We start from the raw sequence: 23,462 nt of genomic DNA, 5'->3' as shown, positions 1-23,462 counted from the left end.
ACCCGCGCAAACTGAAGACAAGTACTTCAGTTCTAATATAAACTTCCCCGCCTGAAATCTACTAAATAATTAGGGCTGCTGGAATTAGGGAAATCCAAATATACGGCATAATGGGTAATATTGCACAGCGTTACCACTCGCAAATAATGCAGGCGGACTGGTGCATGTGAGGACAAGGTAATAATGAAGGTGGTGTTTTATTATGGTTGATTTTTGCAGCCGTCTGAAGAGTTTCAGGTACTGATGGAATGATTTCCTTCCTGATTGTAGATGATTTCTTGTGATCGCGTTGCTTAATGTTCTATTCTTGAATGAATTAAGCTTGCGATCTCAAAATATATAAGCGTTCTCAGACGATGCTCTATATGCTGCTTCCAAAGACCTTTAAAGAAACATCAAGTTTTTGTAAGGTCAGGCTCAGCCAAGCCGCTTGTTTTTTATCCATAATAAAGTGAAATAAAGAATTAGTCTGGTTGTTCCAGTGTTTTCGGACTAACTGTGATTGTGGCTGGAGGTGGATATTCGAAATTTCCTCTCCTTTCAGATTGAACTGGATCAGTCAGTTGTATAGTGAAAAATGCCCGTTGACCAGCTTATTGATTCTTATGTCCTATACACAGTGAAGCCAATAATTGCACACGCATATGCTGGGCCATTTCTTTTCTTGTATGGAGGATGGGCTTATTTATGGTTTAGTGTGTATGGAATGAACGAGTATTGGGAGTTAGGATGCATTATCATGGCTTCTATCGGCATTTTACAGGTATATTTGATTGATTTGTTTTGGTCTTTTATTTCATGCTTAAAATATAGCAACAAGTTAGTATTGTTTTCATATAGTTTAAAAACTTGAATCAGTTTTATGAAAGTTTGATCAATCTTTCTTGTTTCAGATTTTGACTGTACTGTTCTGCAATTGGTTTGTCAATGTTCATTGCTTGCTGACTTGTTCATATGTAATATGTTTGTTTTATCAACATACCTGCTTTCTTTATTATACTCCTTAAGAAAATAAGCTTCATTTTTGTCAGCTAGCGAATTTAGAAATGATGTCAGTTTTTCAGGAATCGAATGTTGAAAGAGCTACAGTTGTAAAAGTAGTTCCAACACCAAATAATGGATGGACAGAAGTGGTTCCATTACGCAGGACTAAAGTATGTTCTCAGTTGTTCTGTTTATGAAAGTTGAATTGTGCAGTCAGCTTAATATCTACTGGAAGGAATTTCGGTTATATCGTAGTGGCAAATGGGAAGTACTAATATTACGGTGCTATGCAGTACAGTGTTTTGATTTGCACTCTCTTATATGAACTTCATTTTTATTCTCTGCTGTTTGAAGATTGTTGTACTGTAACGTATTGAGTGACTTAAAACAGGACTTTAATCATTATTAGAATTATGTAATCAAAATCGAATAATCTAAAAGTGGGATTTAGATATGCGCTAGTTTCTTAATCTGAAGGTCGAAAATTTGTGCTTAAGCAACAAATAATGACAACCACCTTTTGATAATGAGTCCCAACTTTTATTGAGTCTGGTTAAGAATAATAAATACATAGTTTTTTAGTGTTGTTGTAAATAGAGCTAAGCATAATACAGTCTCATTATAAATAATCATGAGGCATATTTCTTCTAACTCTTACACCATATAAATTTGGGAGGGGAAATTTCAATCTAATGAAGCACATTGAAGTGCAGAACCCACATTCTTTAAAAAGGAAACTTTTGTTTACATGTAAAATTTGATCGAATTTCTTTTTAGTTGATAAATGGGAAAGTAAAATTGTGGTTCGAATTTCAAAAAGTGCATTATACATTCGTTTTGGAAAGGAAGACATTTCTGGTCTTGGAACTCGATACAAATAAGCCAATGTCCTACTTTCATGAGTCACGAGGACTTGAAACAGAAGAAGCAATTTTGGAAAGGAAACAAGATTTGGGAGATAATAGGTGGATTCTTTGTTATTTTTTTATAATATCTGTAGAGTTTTTGGGAGCTATTTTGTTAGTCTGTGTTATATATATGTTTTAATTTTAAGGATGGAAATGGTTATTCCTCAGTTCATGGAACTCTTCAAGGAACGAGCGACGGCACCATTTTTTGTTTTTCAGGTATTATTAGATACACTGTAGGTTGATTTGACTTTCTTGTTTCTAGATCTGTTAAGCTGAAAATAAAGGGTCCAAAACCAAATATGGGATGTAAGTATCGATGATAAAAGTATTGGTTTCATTGAAAAGTTAATATTATGATCTTACACATTTCTTAGTGAAGTGACTGGAATTTATTCTTCCGGTGTAATTTGTATTTTGCTATTTTTGAGAATTTGATATAATAGCATCAAATTTGGTCTGGTGCTGTTCCTTACTATTTTCTCTCTTGTTTGATTATTTATTTATTACTACTTTGTATAATAAATAGGTTGCAGCTAACTCTGAATAAAACAAATTTCTTAAAGCAGTCGTATTTCATCGTTGGTTTTCGAGTTGCAGGTTTTTTGTGTTGGCTTGTGGTGTTTGGAAGATATGTGGTACTATTCGTTATTTACCTTAATAATGCTTGTGACTTTCGAAGCGACACTTGTTAAGCAGCAGCTGAAAAATATGTCTGAAATTCGAAATATGGGTAATAAGCCGTATCTCATTAATGTGTACAGGAATAAGCGCTGGAACCGTATTAAAAGTGATGAATTGTTACCTGGCGATGTCGTTTCTATAAGTATGTTTTGGCATAGTTGTGTTCGCATAGTTGCTGAAAAAAAAGCTATACTACTACCAGTCACTTTATTATTGTTTTATCAGCAAATTTCTGTTACGTTTAGAAATTAAAATGCTGAACAGCATATTTCTAGGCCGCTCGCCAGATGAAAAAGCGGTTCCATGCGACTTATTACTGTTGAGGGGTCCTTGCATCGTTGATGAATCCATGCTTACCGGCGAAAGCGTGCCTCAGATGAAGGTCAGGTCTTTGGTTCATCTCTATACAATTCTATTTTGAGATTTATTCAGTGAAGGTCGCCGTAACTTTCAGAATTTTTCAAACTATCATGTTGGTTTTTAAGGACGCATAATTACAGGAACCGATAGAAGATGTTGAGAAATCGCGTTATTTTGACATAGAAACAGATAGTCGTTTACATGTCATTTTCGGTGGTACAAAAGTTGTTCAGCACACTTCACCTGGTGAGCTGTGATAGCCGTATAAAGTTGGATATTCTTCAAAATTTGACTTAATTGTTACAACTTTTATGAGAGTGGTAATTTCTCTATGAGATGTTTGTAAAATGTGGAGTAAGCTCCAGTAACCTTTCAGTAAGGAATAGTCGGAGCAAGGATATCGTTGACAGTTTCTTATTTGTTTCATTGGCTTTCTAAATGTATATTTGTTATGCGGTTTATTAAGATATGTTTTCATTATTTAAGCAAAAAATGAAGCCGGTATGAAAGCACCGGATGGTGGTTGTATTTGCTACGTCTTACGAACAGGATTTAATACTAGTCAAGGGAAGTTGTTACGTACAATTATGTTTGGCGTGAAACGAGTGACCGCAAATAACATCGAAACTTTTGCATTTATATTATTTCTGCTAATTTTCGCTATTGCTGCAGCTTCTTATTTATGGATCAAAGGTACTGAAATCTATTTAATTTAGTTTCGTATAGTTCATTATCGTTCACTTCTTTAACTTGTTTTATGCTGTAATGATTTTAAATTAATCTCCTGTTTTTAGGAAGTGAAGATGAGTCGCGTAGTAAATACAAGTTGTTTTTGGAATGCTCCTTGATTCTCACTAGCGTAATTCCTCCTGAGTTACCTATAGAATTATCATTGGCTGTAAACAATTCACTGATGGCGCTACAGGAGCTTGGTAGAATTCATTTTTCGTATGACATAGTCTAGAATTGTGCTGTTGAGCATGAGCCATTTGTGTATCAAGGATTGTGTAATTTTTTTTTTAAATTTAATAAGAGTACAGCCTGATGACCTGATGGTTTCTTTGCATTAATTTATTGAATTTGTTTCCAATTTAGCTTTTTTTAGGCGTGTTTTGTACAGAGCCATTTCGTATACCATTTGCTGGTAAAATTGATATATGTTGCTTCGATAAAACAGGAACACTAACAACAGATAACTTAGTTGTAGAGGGTAATTATTTGTAATATTTAGATTTATATTTATTTCGATCGTTATTCAGCAGCTTTTTAATCCTTTTATGCATAAACTTTGATGAGTGTAACTTTTTGCAGGAGTGGTTTCTGCGAATTGTGTGTTTTCGGGCAATGAATGTCGCATTCATCGTTTACCTACTGAAGCCCCACCAGAATCACTACAAGTGCTAGTGACGTGTCATAGTTTGATACGATTTGATGAGGACTTAGTGGGTGATCCATTAGAAAAAGCTTGTCTCAGTTGGGCCGAATGGAATTTAACAAAAAGTAATTTCATATTTAAAGTACTGTAATTAATGTGTCTAAATTATTCCTTTACGAATTACTAAATCATAGTTTCATATTTCAGATGATACAGTGATTCCAAAAAAATCGAAAATACAGCCACTTAAAATTTTTCATCGTTATCATTTCTCCTCGTTCTTCAAAAGAATGACAGTGATTGCCGGTTATGTAGCAGCTGGGACGAATGAAACTAAACATATTGTAACAGTGAAAGGAGCTCCAGAAACACTGGAGAGTATGGTTTGTTTTTGCACAAAAATATTTGAAAATTTTTGTTCTCCCGAGATATATCTGTTACATGTTTCTTGTTTCGTTCTCCTTATTCCTGGGGAATAAACACTTGTTATTTTTTTATAGTACGAAACAGTTCCTGAAAACTATATCCAGGCATACCAACACTTGGCACGACAAGGTGCACGAGTTCTTGCTTTGGGCATTCGAAAACTTGGGTCATTAACCTATCAAGAGGTATACATATATGATTTCAAATTGCATATGTATAGTTTTGAATTGCTGAACTAATTTTGTTTGCAAAAGATCATTATGCTTTAGATTAAAGCTTGTATCTATCAATTTTAACCGTCTGAAATATATTCAAGTAGAAAATCTATTTTCTTCGTTCATATACGTGGGACCGACATAATGTTGCTTTTTCTAGATACGGGATCGAAAGCGAGAAGATTTTGAACAAAATCTATTATTTGCTGGTTTCGTTGTTATATCGTGCCCCTTAAAACCGGATACCAAAGCAGTGGTGAAGGAAATTGCAGAATCTTCTCACAAAGTAGTGATGATTACTGGCGATAATCCTCTCACTGCTTGTCATATTGCTAAAATTCTTCGATTTACTAAGAAATCAACACCTATTCTCATTCTGGATGAACCTCATGGTCGTAACATTCATTTAACAATTTTTTCTGCTGCAATAGAATTTTGTTAACTTGTTCTTTGGTATAAGGAACTGAATATGGGAGTAAATACAACTGCTTTAAATTTGTCTGTTTGGCTTATCTATTCAGCTGATAGTTTGTATTCGTATCATTTCGTTTAAACCAATATTTAAAAGGGTGTCGCCTAATTAAGTTCTGCTTAGTATGCCGAACATCAGTGATGTAAAGTAGATTAAAACATTAGCAATAAAAACCTTCATTGTAGGAATTTTTATCTTAAAACGCTAAATTTTCGAGGTATATTTGACCTTGTAATGGTCATTCAGAAATCATTCTGTTTTTTCGTTGTATAAGGAACACAGTTTTATAGGCGATAATAGATGGGTATGGAAATCAGTAAATGATGATAGCGAGTTTAATTTGCTACCAAGTGCAAATGTTGAACTTATGACTTTTATGAATGAACATGAACTTTGTGTCACTGGTCAGGTGTGTTGTTTTATTATCACTTTTTCAAATACTGGTTGGACTATTTTCCCATAACAGACTAAGTTCGTTGAATACTGGATGTAGTGCACTACATGTTCATTTCCAATTAAAATTCAGTTTAGAAATATCTGGATTAGGTGACGTAGTCTCATTACAAATTTGCTGTTTTCGGATTTGTTTGGTCGGAGTGTTAAAAACTTAATCATATTTCGTGCTTAGTGTTAAAAATTTAGTCGTATTCGATTTGTATAACTGGATACATCTGTTCAACTTTCAAAATATGTGAACACCATGTTTCAGGCATTTATGTACCTTCTCAGCAAACATACCCAGTTTCTGCGATACATTATCTCTTATATAAAAATATTTGCCAGAATGGCACCCAAGCAAAAGGTAACAAGAACTTTTTTTTCCAATATATTCACTCTCTGCGGCATTCTGTGGATTTCAATGTTTTAGGTTTCTCGATGAGTTATAGTTGAACTATTGCTTGTACTATTTAATCGAGTGTTTTGCGGAAATTGTTCTAATATAGTTCAAGTTTCATAATGACATGGATACAAATCTGCTTTCGAAGAACTAGAAAGCTTGGGAGAATTCTTATTTCTGTACCACTTAAGTATCTTCGTATAAATTCAGGAGCGGGTTATAAATGAGCTTAAGGGACTTGGTTATATTACGCTCATGTGTGGAGACGGCACAAACGATGTTGGTGCATTGAAACATGCCGATGTCGGTTAGACTTTATTGTTTTTTATTATTGTTTATAATTAAAGATAACGCAGTTCTGACCGTGCGTTCTCCAACTTCTCGATATTTTCCTAACAAAATTTTTTTCATTTACAAATGTTAGACGTCGTGTCGGATCTTTACCTTTTGTACTTTTTTTTTTTTGTATAAACTCTTTTCATTCAGGTGTTGCATTACTTTCTCATCCATATGATGCTTCAAAAGCTGGTGAAAGAAGGCGAAGGAAAGAAGAAGGAAATAAAACAAACCCTTCCTCAGACGATCTATATCAGCCTGTTTCGAGTGCTAATTCATACAGCTCACTAACCAATTTAAAAAAATCCCTAGTGCAACACTCAACACGGAGGACGGACGCACCGACTGGTGCGAGACAAATTAGGTAAATAGTTTCAGTTAACGTGATATGTTTGACGCGAAGTTATGAAAACACATCATTTTATTTCTTACGCAAGTACTTTTGTTGAGTCATTATAAAGTGGTTTTGTGTTTATGTCAGGTATAATCCTGTGTCGAATACTACCGCTAGACGGTTTGAGCAGATGATGAAGGACTTGAAAGATGAAGAAAAGGTTCAAGTTGTGCGACTTGGTGATGCTTCTATAGCAGCTCCGTTTACTTCAAAATATACATCCATACAGTCGAGTGAGTACGTTTCCTTTCTTTGAACTTGCAGAATAGATAGCCAACTTTAAAGTTTTTTTGTTTGATTGCAGTATGCCATGTCATCAAACAAGGACGATGTACTTTAGTCACGACGTTGCAAATGTTCAAAATTCTTGCTTTGAACGCTTTAGTGCTTGCGTATAGTCAGAGTGTACTTTACTTGGATGGAATCAAATTTTCTGACACACAGGCTACCGTTCAAGGTCTACTTCTTGCTGGATGTTTCTTGTTCATCTCGAGATCGAAGGTGTCATTCCATTTTACAGCAAATTCTACAAGTTTTGTTCCACGAAGTTCATTCTATTTAACTGTTCTACTTCCACTCTCATTTTTGTTCCTTTTCATTACAGCCACTCAAAACACTCGCTAAGCAGAGACCTATACCAAATATATTTAATGCATATACCCTTCTTACGGTTTCTCTTCAATTCGTCGTTCATTTCGGTTGTTTAATGTACGTTGTACGAGAAGCTCAGGCAACAGCTCCTTGGTGAGTGATTTTGAATATAAGCTTTTTTTGTTGCTCCATTTTACTGTATGCCTTGGTAACAAGTTATCTCAATCATGCTGATATACTTGTTCTAGTGAGAAGGTCAATTTGGAAGCAGAGTTCAAGCCAAATTTACTTAATTCAGCGGTGTATCTCATGGCATTGGCATTGCAGGTGGCCACATTTGCTGTGAACTATCGGGTTTGTTTAGATTTTGGCTGTTGAAAACATCTTTTCAGGTGTACAATACGTTAGTGATAGGCGCTATTGATAGCAAACAAAATTCCCTAGATATCGATGGTTTCATTTTGCAGTAAAAAACTCGACATTATTCTTTTAATTGTCGTTCGTTTACAGGGTCATCCGTTTATGGAAAGTCTTTTGGAAAACAAACCCATGTTATACAGTTTGTTGTTTTCTGGATCTGCTGTATTCGCACTGGCATCTGGTATATCTCCAGAACTGACAGAAAAGTTTGAACTTGTTGAACTGCCAGTTAAAGTAAGTGACCACTTTTATCTTGACAATAAGGTCGGATCTTGATTTTTTACTCGTTGGTGAGCTATTATATTTAACCAGTTCGTTTTATGTTTCAGTGCACGGGAGTTTCATTTTATATGCGCTGTTATTTTGATATCTTTCAGGAGTAGTCAGCAGAGAAAGTTATTATTGTAAATGTCTGAGCTCTACCAAGTTGTTAACATCATTTTATATTGTCAATTACGAAATGGTATTTCAGTATCGAAAAGCCTTATTAAGTTGCATAACGGTGGATTTGATGGCTTGTTTTGTAATTGATCGAATGCTATGCTTTCTGCTTGGTGATATGAGATTTGCGTGATGTTGTCTCCACATTATTGCCAATCGTCAATGCAAGGGGTAAGAAAATGACGATTTGCCTATTTACAGTAAAGAATTATATAAACGAATCACTTATTTTATAATATAAAAAAAAATTATTTATAGTAGTTTTAAATCAGTTATTAAAAGAATTGGGCAGACTGGCTCGATCCCTATTCTTCTCTTAGTTTCGGTTGTTAGCCCGTTTGTAACTTTGCTAAACATAATTGTAATTTGCAGTTTAATTTTTATCGTAATTTGTCGCCTTAGTTACTCATTATTCCACCGAAACTACTAGCAGTGTTTCAGCACGTCTCCTCTTATGTGTTTTTGTCAAGTTTGCGAAAGAACAATGTTGTTACGGTAGTGAGCTAATAAGTATGTAAGCTTTTTTGTTTAAGTTTTTAAGCTATTGTTTTCCTTAAACATAAAAAGGATGACTTCTTGGGTTGTATTTCCGAACGTAAGAAATTTATAGGTTGTTAGATACTCTTGAATTCAAAAGTCGAAGTTTTTTAAATGTTTATATTTTCGTAGGCTAATTGTAGCTTTACATTATTCAGTGTATTTTTGTTTAGTTAACAATACAAGTTTCCGACTTTCATAGTTATGATTCCTCGTGCTTATTATGTGTTAACAGTTTCTGTTCTTATATTGTTGACGCGAGCTATCAATAAATGTTGACAAGAGAATTTAATGTAAGTTATTCCATTCTCTTTTTCATCTCTTATGACCCAGAGTTGATTTGGTTGTGCCACTGTAGCAAAGATTGGCGATGTTGGATGGTCCTGATTTATGACGAAAAAAAAAACAATTGTAACTTCATTATTAAGTTTTGGAGGTGGCTTGAAGGTAACTTTTAGTCTTGTTTTTGCTTCTTAAAAGATTTCTCCACAAAACCCTTACCATTTTATGAAGTTAAAATAAGAGTGAATCTCCGGCGAACAGATGAGTCATATAACTAATCAGTATTGAGTAAGGTATGGAGAAGTGCAATCTGCTGATTCCATAACCACCGTGTTTCTTGAGATGATTCCTTGCTATCTTTGATCATTTCATCGCACAGTAATCGCATAATCAGTAAAACTTCATCCTCTGTTATAGTCTCCGTTTCCTCATAGATGACATTCGCCCAGTGCTTTCTTCATTTGAAATAAATGAAAACTTTTTAAAGATTGCTTTGCCGCAAATATGTCAAAATAGTCTTTACGCTCGTCATTAAGAATTTTTTAAATCAGGGAATCCGGGTGGGTTTTAAATCTCATGTTTAAGAAAAACAACTTAAAAACTTGAATCTAAGGAGATTGACGGCCAATCTTTAAGTAAGGATCCAAACATGAACGGCCAGAGATCATGATTCACTGAACTGAACAGCAATAAAGTTAAAAATTATATAGGAACTCACAGTTTCGAGCAACTCATTTTCAGCAGTGCTAAGTTTGCCTTGAATCCAAAATTTGGCTTCGTATCACTGGCATATATAGAACTGAAAATTATATTAAAATCTGGTAATTGATGCGCGCCTGAATATGGCGATATGTTATTTCAAGTTCTGCTGATTTAGTATCAGCACTTGAATATTCTATCCGCTGTTTGAGAAGTCCTTTTTTTGAATGGCGTTTTTGAAATTCAGAAGGTATAAAAATGTAAACTGGTTTAGGATCTATATCGTTTTCTAAAGTTATTTCAATTGAAGTAACTCCAGATAGAGTATATTATTCATTAGATGACAGATGAAACAATATGAAAGATTACACGCTGTGTATGGAATCTTAAGGCTCAACAAACAAAGAAAAGGTAAATAAAACACCGGTAGATTACCATGGGAAATTTGCTTGGAAAATTATTTTTCTATGTAAGTCTGAAAAACTGATTCCAGCAGCACTCGCAAATCGCATGAAGTCTTCTAAAAATATACTGTACTAAACTAGTAATTTGAACAATAACATGCATTCTAATCTCTTTTTTTACTTGTTGAGTCCCTTAAAAAAGACATTTTCTGTGCCTGTAATCAAATATTTAATTTTTAGTTTACCATAGCTGAAAGTATTCGTAGCGAAGATTTCATATGTCAAAATTTATTATCTTAATAAGATGGCAAAGGACAATTGGAATACCACCGCTATCAGTAATGTTCAAAATTAAACTACCAAGCGAGATTTCAACTTTGTCGCAGATATTATCTTTCAGATAAAAACCATATTCAATCCACAGTGATCCATTTGTATGACTACCATAACAGATGAATATCTGTTCTCCTTTACGGATGGGTCGAGTAACAATCACTTTATACAGATTGAATTTGCTATCCCAAATCGCGCAGCACTAAACAACAGAATGTAACACTTTGGAAAATCTGTTCTTCCAAACTGTTTTGAAAGGAATTTAGGACTTTAATTAGAACCAATCATGAGATTAATTTAAAACAATTAAAGGAATAGGATCACATTTTTTTTAACAGCAATAACAGCAACTCACAAATTAGATGATATACCTGACTATCGTTGCTGTGATTCAACATGTCGATAAGGGGTACAATTGCAAGTGAATCATCTTCAGTGTTGTCAATCAGTGGGTGAAGTTTGTTATTACGATATATGCACCTAGTATTTACAATATGCCAAGCCCATAAAAAATGATCCCAGATCGTATTATCTGCTAATATCGTCACAAACTGCGAATAGAAACAATTATGCGAAATGAGTTCTTGTGCAGTTCCTTTCATAACGAATCTAGCCTAGGTCTGAGCTTCGATCTCATCTGATTTCAAAGAAATTGTAATCTTTCATCCATTATAAATAAAAAGAAAAAGGATCTTCTTTCTTAAGGAAAAAATCATATACATTATTTAATAATGAAAGCGTACCTTTTCATACATTATCTTTAATTCGTTCTTCTGCACATACCATTGCTTCCTTAAGCAGTATGGAAAATCTTCTGGTTTCAAACTCGGGTGTAGGCTAGCCGGTGTTGAGAATGACTTCGGAAGCACTTCCAGATAGGGAGTCCACTTTGAGTTCTGCTCTTTCTCTACCAAGAAGAAATACACTAATGCTTCGAATGGTTTTAAACAGTATCTAAAAAAAAAAAAAAAAAAAAAAAAAACAATATTTAGAATAAAAAGATGTTACTTTTCATTATGCAAGAGACTAAGGAGGTGCTTCATTTAATACAAAAACTTTAAGAGAGGTGCTGCCAACAAACGCCATTGCATTTTAGATAAGAACTGCAACATTTTCGGATTTCAACATCCCTTCAACTAGATTTTATAAACTACGTCACCAACATCAAAGTGATCAGAATGGGTTCGAGTTCGTGATAGCCCTATTACCTTGGTCTTTTTCAGGGATATTACAACACATATTAGATGCTGTAATCATCAAATCAAACTGAACCTTTTGAACACATCACAATAATCAGGCATTTCTGCAATAAATCCAGCAGTAATGATAAGTCCAACTGGTATGCTAATTATTGTTTCATTCTCTCGAAAATCTGTCGTTGCAAACAATCCCTTCCCACCTTCATTTGAACAATCCCTGATATCGATTCCAGAATGGTAAGCACCATTTCCAACCGCCCATTCCATAAAACCTGTACAATCCATACAGAGTAAACCACTACCTGCAAAACTCTGCCAATTTGTACGCGCAACTGCCTACCAAACCGAGATAAATCGGTGCACATGGGTCAAAATGAAGGCTGAATGCAAAGGAAAAAGTTCGCCCATCATAAAAAACAAAAAAAAAAAAGGAAACATCTAAGCCACAATTTAGTTTACAACTTATTCCGCTCACAACAGGAAGATAACTCACAAAGCAAAAGTTTGAAGCCAGTGCAATATGTTCTGGAAGGTGTCAGTTGCTCAACATTAAAAGATGCGAATAAATAAAATTATTTACTTGAGTCAAGCCAAAAAATAACATCACATAGTGATTCATCGAAAACATTAATAATGGCGCGCATTTAGTTTAAGGCAACTTGCAAACAGGCAACAAAAAATAACATTGAATCTGTTAATAAAATGAATATAAAGACAATAGGGTAGTAAACAACAGATAATGCCACTACTAGCAAAGGAATATAACCCACGGGCTCCTCCTAATATTTTGAATTATAAACAGGCAACAAGAAATAATCACGACCATACATCACATTAATTGGAGTAGCCTCTTTCACCCACCAACTAGCTCATTTCTTACTGCCCAAGAGTGTTATTGCGCAGAAAATTATTTACCCTAATTCAGCTTGTTCGCAGCGTCCTGGTAAAAAGGTAACTTCCTATAAATTCTATCACAAACTGATTTTGAGCGCAACTCGACTCCTCACTCTTGAGCCACGAAACACTGCGTAAAATGAAAAAAAGAAAAGCTAAGTTTCAATGATTTTCATTTCCCGTCATAAGCTACACTGACCAATCACATAAGAAATATACTTCCTAAATTAAAAACATACTGATCAAATACTGAGAATATGTAATGACACCGCCTCTCCAATCACGAAAATCCCAGCCCTAAAAGAAAACATGGGATGAATTTAATACTTATTTTTGCAGAAAACAGTGCAATTTGTAAGCCAGTTCAGTCGCCAGAAATAACTGTGGAAAACTAACAAGCAGACATTAACCTTGCGAAACCCATATTAAGTATTAAAGACAGAAGTAGTAATCATTTCAAAAATCGACAACGCGTAACCTCCCCGAATTTTTTTCATTCACTAAAGATAATTCACGGTCCAGGCAGTCAAGATAAAATCAAAGACGCTTTTGTTTAACACTGCCAATTTGATTACAACTGGTCGTTAATTCAAATGCTGTAGTCTAAACCAAACTAATGAATATAGAAAAACATGAATAGGACTTTTATCACATGTGAAACAAGAACCTATGAAGTATGAAAGTGAAGAAATGCAAAAGTGACACAACGAATCAGTCGCCTAATGACACGAACAATGTTGTTCAAAAACTAGGGCAAGTAAAAGTTAGCTGCCGATGAGATCAGAATAACAATGAACATTAATATAAATGGAAATGAACATGAATTTCAAGCACAGTGAACCATAATAAACTTTTCTCATCACAACATTCCAGCTAAAGCCATTCGATCGAATGTGCGCCATTATAAACAAAATTTACAGTTCGAATACACATATCTTATTCATTACAATGCAAAAAGATCCCGTCACATTATTACGCCATTTCAGTTCCTTCTTTAAAATATTATTCTGCCTGAGATCCACAACTAAATTAGAACAAAATATAATTGAAACTATCGCACAAGACAGTTATGCGACAAGAATGTTGAGCGTATTGAAAACTGCCTCGCATCATTCAACAAACGTTCGATCTTTGATATTCCACTGCTCATACTATCAACGAATGCTTTCAGACATTTTTTAACATCTTGCATTTCCTCACATAAATCTTGCGCATCAAGACGTTGCATGATTTCTTCAGGTGATTCTAGTCTCCTTTTTCTTCTTCCTTCACTATCGCTTTCCTGGTTTAACAAAAATACTGATCACTGACAAAAGTGAAATGATTTAAATAAAATTTCTTTTCAATCACGTTCACCTATTTTTCGTTAAAATCCTGCGCTCATGTCTACATGATAATGTTACTGTCAGAAAATTCGCTCCCATTTACAAGAATTCATTACCGTTTCTTACCTGCTTACTAGTTTCATTCTCTGTATCCTGTGAGCATTGTGCAACCACAGAGTCGATGATGGAACAGATCGTCTCGATTAAATCAGCCGATTCACTTATGTTTTCATTGCCAAATCTTTTCCGTTCCAAATACAGAAGCAATTCAAATGTTGAATTAAGCTTCGTTGAGGCAATTTTAGCGGCAGAACTATTTTTCTGTGGATACAAATTGCACATCTGGCATTGCTAAAATGGTACTTAATGGAAACAACTGAAAATAATTCATGTATGAAATTACAAATTGATTCATGTTAATTTTGTGTAAACTGAATCAATAGCTGTTTAGTTAATGTTTTCGTAAGATGCTAAAAAATATTAGACAGACACTTCTATCTTTTAAGAGAACTCCTAAAGAAACAAACCTTATTATGAGGTAAACCTCCTACACGTGATGTGCCTGCACCAGTTGCGGTGATTGCATCAAATCGACCCCAGTTGAGTGGTACATTTTCTGTATAATATATCTCTACCCAAACATTTTTATTTACCCAAAATTCGGGCTCAAACATTGGAGGTCTGAATACAATCCGTAAAAATGGATTGGAATCTGGAGCCAACTTAATCAAGCGTTGCATACAAAAAATATCAGTCTGAAATGGTAGACCTCCTACAAAACACTGCTGAAAGCTACAGCAAACAACATGAAAAGGAATAAAAATGAAATCTTATTTAAATATCTGATGTGTTCCACAAAAAATATAAAAATCGACGTAACTCACATCTGAATGCTTCTCGCAGATTACAACAGTAACATAATGTGTTATATAGTTGCAGTAGAAATCGCAAAAGTACATGTTTACACGAGATGGATCAAGTAACGTCATGGCTGGCACTAACATTCGAACATTGCCAAAAGGTGAATGGGTTGGCAAACTTCCGTCAGGCAACAGTCGAGCGGAAAAAAATAGACCTATAATTATAGTTGTAGATTGGCTGACACTTTTTACAGTGACGAAAAAACCTCAAGACAACTCAATCGCACTCTCGAGCAATTTCTTGTGATATACACAAGTATGGACACTACAGTGTTTTTGCAATATATTGTAGTAACATTCCAAATGTGTAAAGCAGTCTAGAACAAAACACATATTTCTATAATTTTCATAATGACGACTACATAAACGTACCGCTTATAGCACCATTGATTGACGATGCTGCCTGACCATTATTATCCTTCATGTATTTTTCCATTATTCCACCACGGTGAAACTAATAAAAATTACGTGTAAAGCGAATTTACTACAAAATTCAATTCTCAATAACTTATCTGACGAGAGTTACTAACGTTTGCTATTGCGTATACCAATTATGACTGTAAAAACAAAATTTCATTGAAAAATAATAAAAGTACTACCATGTAAGTAATTCTGGGCACCTCAAACCCTTTAAGCTATGTAATGCAAAAAATAAAAAGAAAAACTGCATACACTGTAACGTGCATACACAAATCTGAATACCTGTATATCGTCATAATAAATCTTTGGCTTGCAACGATAAAGAAAGCGGAACGAATGCATAACTGTCCCTACGAAATCTAACGACTTCTTGTAAAGCGACTGCATTTCTTCTGCTGAGAAAACTAAAATAAAGCTTTACTGCAAAAGCATTTTTTTTCCCAGTAAATTTAGCGCCATCTTTCATATGTTTATGTTTCATACTTTAAGCATAACCACGAACCCGCTTTCATACAAGTTGTTCCAAGAGCAACAACAGTATTATTTGCATCACGTGCGGATAACTCAAGCTGAAAAATGATTTCATTGGAGCAGTAAACATCAGTTTAAATTAAACAAAAAGAAAATTAGGCAGTATTTTTCTAAAACCACGAATACTTTTTCGACACCCAAAAATTTACGTGAACATCTCTGATTGCTTACCTCACGTGATGAACCCCAAGTACACAAACAAAATGAATACAACATCGACATTTCTCAAAAGCGAGACCCAAAGATAAGCATGATTATTGAAAAAAATCATAAAAAACACTAATTAAAGAATTATGATCATTTCAATTGATTGCTTTATTCAATGAGACTCACTGGTGCAAACAATTTGTTAGTGGGAATTTTAATTATTGATATAATTTTATTAGCCAAATTCTAAATAAAGGCAACAGTGTTGCTATTCAAAATCCTGCCTAAAAAATTTCTTTCCTATCAGTAACATATTACATGGCTCAAATCAAGACATTCAACATTACTACTTACCTTATATACTGTACCCGGTGTAGTTCTTAATTTGTACGATACAATGTGTGCTGGGAAATCATACGTGTCGCACTTAACCCCTTCCCAAACTTCCAATTTGTATGCATATTTTAGCGTTTCTAGAATTGATTTAGAACTGCTGATAGGAATGAATCTGAATAACTTCTTATAAAAAAGTTAAAATGTATGGAGTACTGTGACTAACTGGCATTCTGAATACATAAACATAATCTTACATTTACGGCTTTAGTTATCTTCTGATTTTCTAAATCCTCCTATTCTTACTACCTGGGCTGAACATTTCTGATGCCAACTAATTACTTATTCAGCTCCAGAATATACAAAGAACAAACTCGGGACCGCTGGTGATTTCCATTCTATGTTACACTTTTGTGCTGAGGTTTGAACACTGATATTTATTGGTATAGGGCGCGGGGGTGCAGAAAAATCTTGGTAGAGTGGTACATTGGGAGGTCGTACGGGACGCAGTGGTGGAGGTGGCATTCCTGGACCTGGAAAAACATATTACTCACTGCATTAAATCATTCATGCTTCCACTTTGTTTTAGCACATTTTCTTCGTTTTAATATAAACATTATAAAACTACGTTCATCCCACTGAACACTTTTTCTATACTCAGTGATTTCTGACTAGATACTTGCTTTAAGACCAATAACTTCAAAGTTTAATTGAAAGATTTTAGCAAATATCAAACGAAAAGAATCTAATAGTTACATATGAGGATCACAACGACTTCTATGCTGCAAAATGACTGATATAAAACGTCTGTCATGTCTGTCAGCAGTTTTATTGATTTTACTGGACTGTAGAAAAACTAACCAGCATGTGGAGTCACAAGTTCAAGCGGTATCCTTGGTACACGAAATGGAGGTGGAATACCCATGCGTACCATATTTATATCCGGTTTCATAAATGGCGGTGGCATGTCCGGCGGACGACCATAGGGAAGTGGGAAACGTGGCGGTCGACGCTGCCATGACAGTACCGGTCGATAGGTCGACCCTATTTCAGGATATGGAAAATCGAGTTCGTTCCACATTCTAGCTTGAATGTGCACAACTTTGTCATGTACTGTTACCTTCGGTTATCCTAAAACCAACATCATAATGTCCATCAAATACAGTGAGTACTGACTTGTTCCACCGCAATTGTACCACATGACTTTAAATATCACGGAAGAAAGTAATAATGAACAAAAAAAAAGGATGTAAGGGATATTTCAAGAATTAAAATGCCACTAATCTGATGAATAGCTAACAAATAGCCAGGCTGACAAGCTCGTATTAAAGAATCACATATCACATACCCAGTTTCGTATAATCCCAGAACTGTCATTTCACCGTAGACACCTGATATTTAAGATTTTTGTAACAGATTGCTAGGAATCGTTGCAAGATCCAAATTGTTTTTGGTAGCGCAACGTCTAACACCTTTTCGTTACCCTGTTTAGCCTTGGCTGATTTATTTGAATGGTAATAGAGTAGGAAACAGCAGATGAATTAGGAAAGAATTAAAGAATATGCAGGGAAAACACTTAGTCACTGGATTATACACAAAGACTAATTTGCAAATCATCTATCGATATTTGCACTCTCCTACTAGATAATTGGCATTTTATTTGAAATTAGTCAAAATAAAAACTGAACTGAACCAATCCCAGAAAGGCAAGAAGCGGAAGGACAACCAAAATCGTAAGCTCGCTCATAAGTGAGCGCAACTAGCAGAGTTGCTCGATATGTTTTCAACAGCATATTCGTTTATTACTGATAAGCATATGGAATTCTTTTTTTCAAATAATATAGTAGCCACTGCCAAAGTAAAATTAGTACTCATGAATTCCGGCCAAGGAAATACCCATCCATTCGATAGACCAATGAAACAATAGCAAAAGAGTGTCTCGCTCTAGCAGCAGAAGTGCGTAACGGTAATCACACCGGCAGTGGAGCATATTCTGGCATACGGAATACCGTTGATATTATAAGATTGCTCGTCGGGATATTTCTGTTGTTAAAAGAGTAATTATTACTGGTTTTTTGTCTTTTGTCTTTTTTTTCTTTGTAAAGCAATGATTTATTAATTAGTCGGCATCAGAATTGTCCATCTTATTACTATTGGTTTTTTTTTTTTATTAGACTCTTTAGAAAACGCAAATCTCTCGCTTAGAAATTCAACAGTTGTGGTTGTTTCCCCTTCATTTCGGTACTTGGGTTTTGTGAATCCACTCTTTGCTTAAGATAAAATCACAGCAGATAAATCTGAGACCTTAGAATGTCTACAATTCATTTCTTTCTTGATGTTACGAGCCTTGACTCGAAACGCTGTTTCAAGGGATTTGAAAAAATCGACAGGTGCAGTGGTTTTGGGATTTCTACAGAATACAAAATCCTAAGATAAAGAACGCAAAATGACTTGATAAAGCATACGTGTCGAGAAAAGTGACTTAGCAGTAAAAGTACAACACGTAAGAGGATATTACAATAGCAAGCAGTTTAGCACTTCTCAACTAATAAAAAAGCTGGAATGAACATGATGTTTGAGCGAGAAGTGGGATATGAACAGACCGAGTGGCATTATGTGACTGGAATCGTGAATTTGGTCGCAAGCATTTCCTTGCCAGTTAATTCTCGTAACTGTGAGTGCTTCATTTCGTTTATATGAACGAGTAGTATCACAATCGCTCGTTTTCTTTTCTTCCTGAAAAGAGGCTGACATTAACGTCAGCAATAATCTGAATGGCGCTTCACTTTAACTGCGAAATAGTTATGACAATGCTGAAGAATGTGAACTTGATTAGGAAGGCTTTAAATAGTAGCCGTGTTTTCTAATGCAAATGAGCTGATTAATTTCAGTCAACGAAATCGTGCTTAAAATCATTTTTAAATTATCGTCCCACATTGTACTCTTGGAAACCTGATGAATCTGACTGTGAAGAACGCATACATGCTGAAACTCGTACGAAATGAAAACCAAAGAGCAGTTCAGTTTGAATGTAATTACTGATTGATGGATCCCAAATAGAGTGGCAAGGAAGCAAAATATTGGACGTTTTCAAAAACATTTCCAACATCTTTCTAGATAGCATGGTTCTGCAAAATTATTCTCGGTAATTAGATTGGTTCTGTGAGAAGATTTAGATGCTACCTAGACCAACATTATGAGTGATAGGCCAGTGGCGCTCATCTAAACCAAAAAACTTGCATGCAAACTCGAGTGGCGTAAGAAATAGGCAGTGCATCCATCCCGTTAAATCCAGTGGTTTTGAAGAACCTCGCATTTCTCGTCCTTACCTTCGATAACCACTTATTCAAACTCCAGACTGGGCTTTGTCCCATAGCACGAATAAAATTTTCAAAAAGGGTCGACGTAGCACAGCTCGAACCATCGAATTTTCTGAATAAGTCGCAATCGATTGTCTGTGCGTAATGTTCAGCCTAAATCTGGATTGCTGGCTGTGGGAGGTGGTGTTCGGTTGCGTGGGAGAGGGTAGGAAAATGAGTAGTCAGAGGTTTTGGAGGGCATAGCAAATTGAGATGTTAATAAGATTCTGAAGGAGTAGTGACCGGAAGTACATTCTCTGCTTACCTTGTGGCTGATAGTGCTGACCAGGTTTGGACAGGCTAAATGCGCGATTTGTTATGTATCTCTCGAATAGGGACTGTTTGCAAAGAAACACTCTAATATTGTTCCTTGATTACAAATAAAATGTCGTTTGGTGTTCCGTACTGTTTGGTTGACTGCTCTGGGGAAATCTAAGGCTTCAATATTTGCTTCGTAAGGTATAAGTCTGTATTAACTCTGGTGTCGATTCTAAAACTGTGGTATGTTATGACTCGTGAAGATGGTGTTGAATATGTAGGCTGGATTAATTTTCACTTTTATATTATACATGTATTGACGGTTGGTTGTGTTTAAAAGGTGTTTTTTGTCCCATATTTGGATGTGTCTTTCTAATTCATGAAGGAAGGTTCTCTTTTTTTTTTTTGAAAAAAAGATCGTGTGAATCATATCCGTTTATTTATGTTTGCAGAGGCAGAGGAGTTCAGAAAAGACCTCGGATCCTCGGAGTGGTACGTTTGGGTTCGTGCCTCGGTTGCTGGATAGATTGTGCCCGAGTGTCAATTGTCTGGTATGTTAATCTAGATCACAATATTACTGCTGATACAATGTACTTTTTTGGTTCTGGAGACAAACTTTCATTAATTGTACTGTAAGACCTGTAGGATTGTTTTCATAGTGCCTATTCTACTGGTGTATCAACTGTGTGCGCAAACTACTGTGCCCAAGGTGGATTGCAATACTGATGCAGAACCATTTCGTTTAATTCATTGCCTATAAGCCTGGATTGCCTTGGGTTATTTCTGACTTTTTTTTTCAAGAGAAGTTTGAGGTCTTGGAATACTAGTTGGTGTTGTGTGTCGTAGGTTCTCTCCATGTATATGTTAGTTTTTATTAATATATTTTGTAGTTGTCATCTTGTTAATTGGCGATGTCAGACGGCAGTAGTGGTGATGATCGGCACCCTCCACATGGAGAGCAAGAACTCGCAAGCAAAATGCTGCAGGTGCAAAGTAAACGGTTTTATGTTGATGTGAAGCAGAATAACCGAGGTCGTTTTATCAAACTTGCGGAAGTGAGTTCACGAAAATTGAATCAGCAGATAAATTAGCGTTAGGTTGCAAAGTAGTCGTGTTATTTCAGATTATCATGCTTTTGTGAGGAAAAAAAAATTCAAATATTTTCTGTTTGATTTAATCAGAAGTTGTGCTAATCTCTTCCACATAACTCTCCTTGGGACTAATCTTGTTCAAGTTTTTAGTGCTCAGACATCTTACAGTGTGATTTAATTCAGGTTGGCTTAGGAGGGCGAAAGAGCCGTTTAATATTGTCAATGAGTGCAGCAGTTGCGTTTCGTGATCATCTTGATAAATTTGTCAAGTTCTTTGATGGCCTAGGTATTTCGTATGTTTCATCTTTGTCAGTGTTTCTTTTTTTTTTTTTTTTCTTTTCCAAGCTTATGCGATTATTGAAGTTTATTACTTCTGTACTGGTTAAAATGTTTTCCTCAACATCAGCGTAGTAAAAGTGGGAACTTTATTTCTGTTAAGTTATTGGAACAGAAATTTTTCAATATAAAGAGAAGGGCAGAAAGTCCCGAAGAAATTAGAATTTGTTCTGAAGAATTTCGCGGATACTGAGGTTATTGTTTGGCCGACTCTACATCGCTGTTATCAGAGATACATTGCTGTTATTCTTTTACTTTTTGTTAGTAAATTTTAATGGAAAAAAAGGACCAAAACTGATTTATTGCATACTGCAGCTTCTGGTAATGAGCCGATTGTGAGTGAAAATGGGCAGTTGAAGTCAGAAATAATCGTTCACGAGTCGCGTCGATATTACCTTAGTTTGAAAGAAAATCAAAGAGGGCGTTATTTACGTGTTTCTCAAAGAGTTTCGCGAGGCAGCTCAGGTCCTCGTCTACAAGTGAGTTTTCTAAATGTTTATGATTTAGAGCTAACAAAGTGATGATAAAGCAAGCACTGGTGATGACTGATGCGTTTAAATATGTTTGTAGATAGCATTACCTGCACCTGGCATGACCCAGCTTCGCGATGCATTGAATGAACTGATTGATAAATATGCAGAGGGATATCTTAATGAAGTAAGTTCTTAACTTTCGTTGTAATTGCGAGGAAGTATTGAGAGTTCCGCGATTTCACTACTTTTCCATAGTTTATGTTTCACATATGTTACAATTTTTTTATAGAGTGATGCAAACGTAGAGTTGCCCGAACCGAAACATGTACGCGCTGAAAATAATAAAATTTTTTATTTCGATGTTGGGCATAATGAGCGTGGCACGTTTGTACGTATATCCGAGGTGTTTTTTTTTTATTTTTTGAATTTAGTCATTATCAGTCTTTCTGTTCAAACATGCTCAACCCTCCTGTCTTATCGTGCCTTATTACTTCAATTTTTAGGTTAAGCAGATTTCTGGAAGTCGTTCTTCAATTGCAGTGCCGATGAGCTCTTGGGGAGCTTTTCGAGATGTTCTAGCGGAACTGCAAGAAAAAATGATGGCTACAAAAGGAGTCGAAAATGATACTGAACGGACGATCAAGTCGGATATTAAGTTGGAGCATAATAAAGAATGATTATCATGTTATTTTGACAAAGTTTGTAATGTTGAATTGTTGAGCTCTTTCGGAATTATTTTGTACCGCAATTATTGTGTTCCTCATACGCAGCTTAGGAATAGTAGAAGTGCTATTTTCCTTAAAGATCTGTTAGTCTTATACCACACAGATTTCTTGTGTGCTAAAGTGAGGCATCCATTATTATTTTGGGTTGATGTTAATAATCCCATCCTCCACTCATTCCTAATTCTTATTTTTGTTTCATTTTTGCTTGCAGATGTCAATCATTATAAAGTACCTCAATAATAAACTTGAATTTGCCGTTTTGCTACGTCATAAAATTTTACTGGAGTGAGTTTTCGTTAGTTTATAAATTCATGCTATTGTATTGGAGTTAGCCTAATATCTAACTGCTTACTCTAAACTATTAGTTCTATCGTCAGGTGCATGGTTCCAGCAAATTTGTAGCTTAGTGCTCGTCTTATATTTTTATACATTATAAGCAGCGTCGTTGTTAATCATATGGTCTCTATCGATAGTTTTATTATGAACTCTTTTAGCAGCAGATTCTTATTAGCTAATAGTTTCTTGCTTCTCGGGCCATAAGAAACCGTCTTGAGATGGCAGGCATTTTATTGTTTGTTTACTATGTAATAATGTGAGCAGGACTGCTCTAGTCTTGAGAATTTTTGATTTTTATTTGGAATTATTGCATATGCGAATGCGCATATTTACGTACATACATATGTGTTCATTCATGTTCCGTTTCAAGAAGCGAGCTTTTTTGCAATATTTTGTATTTTGAAAAAGAAAAGGCA

The 23,462-nt window shown here is 35.2% G+C and overlaps 7 protein-coding genes across 9 annotated transcripts; 3 read left to right on the top strand and 4 right to left on the bottom strand.

Moving 5' to 3' along the window:
- Positions 1–577: 577 nt before the first annotated feature.
- Positions 578–8,577, top strand: Bma-catp-8 (Uncharacterized protein; the record flags this gene model as incomplete). Its single annotated transcript, XM_043073825.1, has 25 exons — positions 578–763; positions 894–956; positions 1,065–1,154; positions 1,762–1,949; positions 2,039–2,111; positions 2,493–2,718; positions 2,852–2,958; positions 3,077–3,182; positions 3,423–3,629; positions 3,731–3,868; positions 4,042–4,146; positions 4,248–4,436; positions 4,519–4,694; positions 4,812–4,922; positions 5,113–5,344; positions 5,715–5,833; positions 6,134–6,226; positions 6,473–6,569; positions 6,749–6,962; positions 7,080–7,225; positions 7,297–7,493; positions 7,597–7,736; positions 7,832–7,937; positions 8,094–8,237; positions 8,476–8,577. 25 exons carry the CDS (start codon positions 578–580, stop codon positions 8,575–8,577), a joined length of 3,555 nt encoding a protein of 1,184 aa, XP_042929759.1.
- A 625-nt stretch (positions 8,578–9,202) lies between these two features.
- Positions 9,203–9,485, bottom strand: Bm410 (Uncharacterized protein; the record flags this gene model as incomplete). The annotated part of the gene is made up of 2 exons (XM_043073824.1): positions 9,203–9,364; positions 9,483–9,485. The coding sequence occupies 2 exons, from the start codon at positions 9,483–9,485 to the stop codon at positions 9,203–9,205; spliced, it is 165 nt and encodes a 54-aa protein (XP_042929758.1).
- Positions 9,486–9,537: 52 nt separating this feature from the next.
- On the bottom strand, positions 9,538–12,542 carry Bma-set-29 (Uncharacterized protein; the record flags this gene model as incomplete). Its single annotated transcript, XM_043073823.1, has 8 exons — positions 9,538–9,718; positions 9,982–10,062; positions 10,398–10,482; positions 10,727–10,901; positions 11,071–11,250; positions 11,443–11,653; positions 11,972–12,200; positions 12,479–12,542. The coding sequence occupies 8 exons, from the start codon at positions 12,540–12,542 to the stop codon at positions 9,538–9,540; spliced, it is 1,206 nt and encodes a 401-aa protein (XP_042929757.1).
- A 1,301-nt stretch (positions 12,543–13,843) lies between these two features.
- On the bottom strand, positions 13,844–17,549 carry Bm7193 (Uncharacterized protein; the record flags this gene model as incomplete). The annotated part of the gene is made up of 10 exons (XM_001899152.1): positions 13,844–14,074; positions 14,244–14,468; positions 14,645–14,872; positions 15,002–15,192; positions 15,410–15,491; positions 15,740–15,861; positions 15,960–16,026; positions 16,490–16,608; positions 16,843–17,001; positions 17,330–17,549. The coding sequence occupies 10 exons, from the start codon at positions 17,547–17,549 to the stop codon at positions 13,844–13,846; spliced, it is 1,644 nt and encodes a 547-aa protein (XP_001899187.1).
- A 25-nt stretch (positions 17,550–17,574) lies between these two features.
- Positions 17,575–19,784, bottom strand: Bm1268 (Uncharacterized protein; the record flags this gene model as incomplete). 3 transcript variants are annotated; one of them, XM_043073820.1, is made up of 4 exons in its annotated part: positions 17,575–17,599; positions 17,817–17,859; positions 19,072–19,204; positions 19,662–19,784. In XM_043073820.1, the coding sequence occupies 4 exons, from the start codon at positions 19,782–19,784 to the stop codon at positions 17,575–17,577; spliced, it is 324 nt and encodes a 107-aa protein (XP_042929754.1). The 3 variants fall into 3 exon arrangements, with proteins under 3 accessions (XP_042929754.1, XP_042929756.1, XP_042929755.1); XM_043073822.1 differs by lacking the exons at positions 17,575–17,599; positions 17,817–17,859; positions 19,662–19,784 and adding an exon at positions 18,486–18,511 and having other exon boundaries at positions 19,072–19,222; XM_043073821.1 differs by lacking the exons at positions 17,575–17,599; positions 17,817–17,859; positions 19,072–19,204 and adding an exon at positions 19,392–19,453 and having other exon boundaries at positions 19,652–19,784.
- Positions 19,785–20,335: 551 nt separating this feature from the next.
- Positions 20,336–20,990, top strand: Bm18180 (Uncharacterized protein; the record flags this gene model as incomplete). Its single annotated transcript, XM_043073819.1, has 3 exons — positions 20,336–20,362; positions 20,538–20,636; positions 20,976–20,990. The coding sequence occupies 3 exons, from the start codon at positions 20,336–20,338 to the stop codon at positions 20,988–20,990; spliced, it is 141 nt and encodes a 46-aa protein (XP_042929753.1).
- Positions 20,991–21,062: 72 nt separating this feature from the next.
- Bm12558 (Uncharacterized protein) lies at positions 21,063–22,662 on the top strand (the record flags this gene model as incomplete). Its single annotated transcript, XM_001899153.2, has 6 exons — positions 21,063–21,140; positions 21,360–21,462; positions 21,828–21,991; positions 22,083–22,169; positions 22,275–22,388; positions 22,489–22,662. The coding sequence occupies 6 exons, from the start codon at positions 21,063–21,065 to the stop codon at positions 22,660–22,662; spliced, it is 720 nt and encodes a 239-aa protein (XP_001899188.2).
- Positions 22,663–23,462: the final 800 nt, after the last annotated feature.

The sequence above is a fragment of the Brugia malayi genome (genome assembly GCF_000002995.4).
Source record: "Brugia malayi strain FR3 genome assembly, contig: Bm_v4_ChrX_scaffold_001, whole genome shotgun sequence".
In the NCBI taxonomy this organism is placed as follows: Eukaryota; Metazoa; Nematoda; class Chromadorea; order Rhabditida; family Onchocercidae; genus Brugia; species Brugia malayi.
Note: the sequence above shows the minus strand (reverse complement) of the source record. Positions and strands in the feature narration are given on the sequence as shown.